General features: G+C 37.8%; 1 protein-coding gene across 1 annotated transcript; it reads right to left on the bottom strand.

The window, feature by feature from the left end:
• Positions 1-968: 968 nt before the first annotated feature.
• Positions 969-1750, bottom strand: LOC107485007 (uncharacterized). The gene is made up of 3 exons (XM_016105546.1): positions 1621-1750; positions 1342-1512; positions 969-1120 (listed from the first exon to the last, which is right to left on the bottom strand). The coding sequence occupies exons 1-3, from the start codon at positions 1748-1750 to the stop codon at positions 969-971; spliced, it is 453 nt and encodes a 150-aa protein (XP_015961032.1).
• Positions 1751-5891: the final 4141 nt, after the last annotated feature.

Raw genomic sequence — 5891 nt, forward strand, 5'->3', positions numbered from 1 at the left:
TAAGACAACGGTAAATAGGCAAAATATAGCATGTAATTAGTAATTGTTTAACGTTTAATTATGAAGCGAACATGTAGGCTGAGAAATGTAGTGTTTTCTGTCGGTGTTGATAAAATCAGACTGGAATGGCCGGTTCGACTGGAGCAGCCATTTGGACTTGACTGGCCGGTTCAACCGGACCGGCTGGTTTGACGAAACCGGCCAATTTGACTGGATCGGCCATATGGACCGGACCAGCCGGTCCGATCAGACAGGACATTAGGACCAAACTTGCTGGTTCGATGACAGACCAATTTGACCAGACCGGCCGGTTCGTCTAACAAACTGGTAAACCGAATCTTAGACCGGTCCGGTCTCATGGTGAGACCACAAAAGGCAACGAAAATTGTTGAATTGTTAGTGAAAATTTTTTACTATGCTTTATTTTTAAATTACATAGAACCGGGTAAATCGGTTAAACCAGTGATCTGACCGGTTCGATCACCAGTTTGGTTTTGACAAGTACGTTTTCCATTAGAGCTCCGGCCATATCGGTCACTCGATTTAGTGTATGACTTTGAATATTTTATATATTGTATGACTTTCGTACGTGACATTATTGTATGACGTGATTAACAATTCCAATTCAAGACATAGTTCCTTCTTTTAAATAAATCAATCTCAAAATATATCATGTTTAAAACCAAATCTTTTTAAATATTTACTTCAAACAAAACTTTCAATTTTAAAAAATTTCGACAGCATCTCTTCTAAAACTCGGACTTTGCCACCCTATTCGGGTCCCATCCAAATATTTCTCAAACCTGTTCTCAACCATTTCCAAATCTCAAACATTCTCCAAAATTGAACCAGTTCCATGAATAAGTCCAACACATTCTACATAAATAAGTCCAAGACATGATACATAAATAAGTCCAACACATGCTATATAAATAAGTCCACGACAAGATACATAAGTAAGTCCAACATCATTTTCTCATCGCCCATTTTACATCTTTGACTAATTTCTTGCATTTCTTTGCAACCTTTTTAAAAGTGGATAGGGTATACCGACTAGCACTCTGCCGAGGGGGGTCAGCTCTAAGGTTGTATCCTTTTTCTTTTTCGCTAGTGGTTGTACCTATGAAAACATTCGATAACCAACTAATCAAATCAACTAATCAACTCAAATAATCAATAACCAATTATGTCAACAAACAACTAATTCAATAATCAACTCAAATAATCCATGACTAATTAACTCAATAATCAAATACTATGATCAAATATTATTAACACAACTAATTCCATATCCGACTAATCAAATAAAATCAAACCAGTCTAACCAACAAATTGTTTTACCTACAGTAGGCACTGAAGCATCATCCGGACCATCACCCCCATCATCATCATCCTCACCATCCGCCTCATCCTCATCGTCGTCCTCATCATCATCCTCATCTGCAACCTCATCCCCATCTGGATGGTCAACCAGAAAGTCATCATTGTCCTCATCAACTGGCTGGTAGCTCTCTAGAATGAGATTCATCGGAACACGACGATCAGTTCTGCTCTATATGATACCCCTCGTGGCATCATCACTCATACTAGAGTCAACAGAAAGTCTACCTCTGAAAGTACCAGACAAAGTGAGCTGTCGAGGTCTCGTATCCAATGACAATCTACCTGGAGCAATCCCACTCGGTTGGGCCATCTGGTTGGTGGGAATGACTCTATAAGATGGATATGAGTAACCTGGCATAGGAGCCATGAAACCAAGTAGCTGGCTAACGAATCCTGTTCACCTGATTCTTGGTGCGGGACACTCCAGTACTGCTGATATACTGGTGGAGTCAAGTAATCCGCAGAATGCGTGTCAGGAATGTATGGAGTGAACTGCTCAGGCTCTTGTTGTGCCTGTGTTTATGAGGGGGCGGTGGTGGTTGCGGTGGCGATGGTGGTGGCGGTAATTGTACTTGTTGGTTCTCCTGATTATGCATAGGATCACTGTGTTGATTCTCTTGCGGTTCGATCTGTGACAGATGCAAGTGGTCACCATATGTACCTCGGTACCAATGCAAGTAGATATCTGCCTGATGCTGTGAGGGCACTGTGTGCTCGACAAGAACATGAATATACCGGTTCATCCAATGCATAACCCAGAATGAGTGGGTTCCAGACCAATCTTGATTCTTCGGACTTATCAGAACTTTGCCGTGTGCTTCACCTAGGTCTTGCTCCTGATTAGGAACGCCCTGAGTCAAGCCAAATTGCCTCCTCAGTCTATTAGATGCATGCCACTCAATACATTCAAAAGATATAAGTGGCACTGTGGCACTCCAAATAGCAGAATGCTGACGGATGTCAGGAGGAATCACGTCCGGATCGGTCCTTCCAATTGCATCAGGCTCCCAAACAAATTGCACACATTATGCAAGTAACCGAGGATTACACACAGAATAATATCACGGATAAATGAAAAGAACTACTTATTTATTACAACAAACCTGTCCTTCTTGAAGAACATCCAGATCTCTCCTATAGTTCTCAAGGGTACGATATCTGTAAGGCCGATTCTCACGTTCCAGTTATGCCACCTGACATTAAGTGATTCGTTAACTTATATTTATAAATACAATTTAAAATACACTATTTCAAAGCGTTTAGTAATTAAATTTACCTATTTGCAATCGGAAAGATTCGAGGATTGCTTAGAATCGGTGCAATGAATGGTAGACGGATCCAAGCCCAGGCAAGCAACAGTGTCAGCGGACCATCAATCTCTTTACAGTCGACACGAGTTGCTCTACACAACGATCTATACGGGTGTGCCAGGCAGGCTGATCCCCAACTGAACTGTATGATCCCGGCAAAGTTACGGAGTAACGGCAGAAACTTTCAGTGCACCCCTGGTGCAGACTTATCTCCAAACATAAGGGTTCCAAACAATAACATTATGTGGCACTTCACGTATCTCTGAATCTGGATATCATCAAACAACACTAATCGATCTTTCAATGCTCGAAACCAAACCAACTTGATGAAACTTCCCCTGCAGTCTGCCTTCAAAGGTGCAACACCAAACTAATCCAAGCATTCAGCCTCTAAAGCCTCATAACTGCTCAGTGTCGGTCCCGTAACTAGCAAACCATTTGTCAGAAGACCAAGAATTAACGCCGCATCCTCTAGTGTCACAGCACCCTCACCAACTGGAAAGTGGAACGTGTGCATCTCAGGGTGCCATCTCTCGACCAGAGCATTAACTAATGCCGACTGACATTGGACAACTCCAATCTGTGAAACATGATAAAAACCGGTGTCCCATAAATACCCCTCCACTTACCGTTTCGGCGGCATGTAGTGGTCACATTGCAACATTCGAGAACCCTAAACACAAACATAATATTAATTAATTAACAAATTAAATTTATCAACTCAAACATTCATTACCAAATAACCAGTAACATGTATCCACAACCACAACCAATAAAAATAACTATTAAATAAAGGAAAAGTATAGGGTACCAACATATTATCTGCCAACTTATTGCCAACAATGATTAATTATTATATTTTAAACACATATATAAAGAGACACATCCAAAAAATATATCTATAAAGACACTTCTATTAAACATAACTATAAAAAAAAGACATTTTTATTAGACACATCCACAAAGACATTTTCATTAAACACACTTATAAATAAGAGTTGGCAGATGTTGGCAAAAATGTTGTTGGTAACGTAGCGGGATTGTTAAATAATAAATAACTATTATATTATATACTAATACTCAAATAACTATTCAATTATGTTCTAACAACATACATACAACAATAAATCAATCATTAATCCTTTATTAAATATTTATGTTATACTTATAACAAAAATAATTAATTTAATAATTTTTAAATCATAATATTTATTTTACTATCCTACGAATGCTTAATCATAAATAAATATTATTACTACAACAAAATTATTTATTACTAACAATTAATACTAATTAAATGATTTATTATCACACGTTGGTATCTATTAGTGCCGTATTCTAATAAAAATAATTAAACCATCAGTATCATCATCATAATAAATTACTAATCTCTAACATAATAATAATTATTATTTTAATTAAAATAAAATTTTCTAGAATAAAATAAAAACTTACATAGTTAGGATGATCAAGATAATTAGCAATGTAGAGCTTCGGACAATTAACATATTTTATTCTTCTTCTTCTTCTAGGCATTGTTAAGGAGTGGTCTAATTTTTTTTATTTTAAAGCTTTAAGAATGGAGGGCCATGGAAGAAGCTGGTGGTGGGATTGGAGGAGAAGAGAGTTTCGTATTGCTGAAAGTGAAAGAGAATGAGGAGGGGGCGTTCAGCAATCAGCAAAGTGTTGCTACAACTTGGTGGGGGACACTTGCATGCGTGACACCTGTCTGGGGGCACAAATCGGACGGTCCAATTTGTGTACCCTCCCAGCCCCGAAAATGGACCGTCCGATTATCGTAGTGAAATCGGTCCGTCCGATTTTTTCATCACAGCCGTCACATCTGCGTGAAGCACCATGGACGCCCATAACCTTATTATACACCAACTCCTCCCCAATATGTAAAATAAAAAACTGTACAAAAGAAGTTTTGAAGGCAACAGATTCACGCAACATAACATTGAAAAATTATCACATGTACTCTGACACAATGCGAAATATCATGTTCACTTGTACAAAAAGGTAGTCCAATGAGAAGTTGTCATTTTGTGAATGAGGAAATGGCGAGATTAACCTTCTTTAAAGTGTGGAAATATTTTTTTTTATGATTGAGGGGCCTAAACCTAAATAAAAAAGGGACAAAATTAAAAAAGGGTGGCAGGAATATTAACATTGGTCAGAACCTTTCTCTATATATCATCAAAGTACATCCAAGTGAGTTCTTTAAGTAGAAAATTTAAGAATTTGAAAATACATTTCTTTCTTATGGCTTCTTTTGCCAACCAATAAGCCAACCGATTAGCTTTTCTATTGATGTGTTTGAAGACTTAACTTTCAAGATCTCCTCCTAAATTTAACAACCTCTATTACTGTCTTACTGTAGTGTTTATTATTGTGGATACAATGGTTAATTATGTCCACAATTTCTATTGAATCAACTTCAACCTTTAGTCTTCTCATTTTTAGATCTACGACTATGCGTAACCTATGGATTACACCCCAGAACCCTGTCTCTGTTAGAGAACAGTCACCTAAACACACTATGAAGAAACTGGCATTCTTTAGAAAAAGCAAACAAAGTGTGAAAATGTTAATAATGGGTAGCTTGAAAATTATGTAGCCGAGTAGTTCCCGAATGATTTAGAGCGAATAGGTTCTGAATTTTGGAATTGGCCCATGTGAATTTTTTTGAAGTCCCAAAAAATAGATGTAATTACTTCTAGAATATATGTTGGTGATGGGGTGGTGATGGAGGGAGGTGGGAGTGTATTGAAGGTGAGAAGAAGTTATCAGTGGGTGTCAATGGGTAGAAGGTCCGATTATCGTCAGAAGATTCACGTGGATGGCAGTATAGACTATCGACGGAAGAGTCAGTAACCAAGTCGGAGGAGAGCACAGTAATGTAGTTGGTAGAAAAGAATTAAACTTCTCAAACTACTCAAACTACTCCATGAGAGTTGATATCTATTTTGTTATCCCTGCCCACAAGTTTTAGCTTTTAGGAAATTCTTTCAAGTTTATTAGAACTTATACTTTCGATACTCACACCTACACCATTCACACTCAGCACCCTGAATGCATACTGCGATTTTAGTCCTTTCATATGAGAATTTTTGAGGGGTTTATTGTTAGTTTAAGACAAGATTTTGACTGAAGTTCATAATCATTCTCTTCATAACGATTACTAAAGATGCAAAA

This window comes from Arachis duranensis, chromosome 4 (genome assembly GCF_000817695.3).
Source record: "Arachis duranensis cultivar V14167 chromosome 4, aradu.V14167.gnm2.J7QH, whole genome shotgun sequence".
Classification (NCBI taxonomy): Eukaryota; Viridiplantae; Streptophyta; class Magnoliopsida; order Fabales; family Fabaceae; genus Arachis; species Arachis duranensis.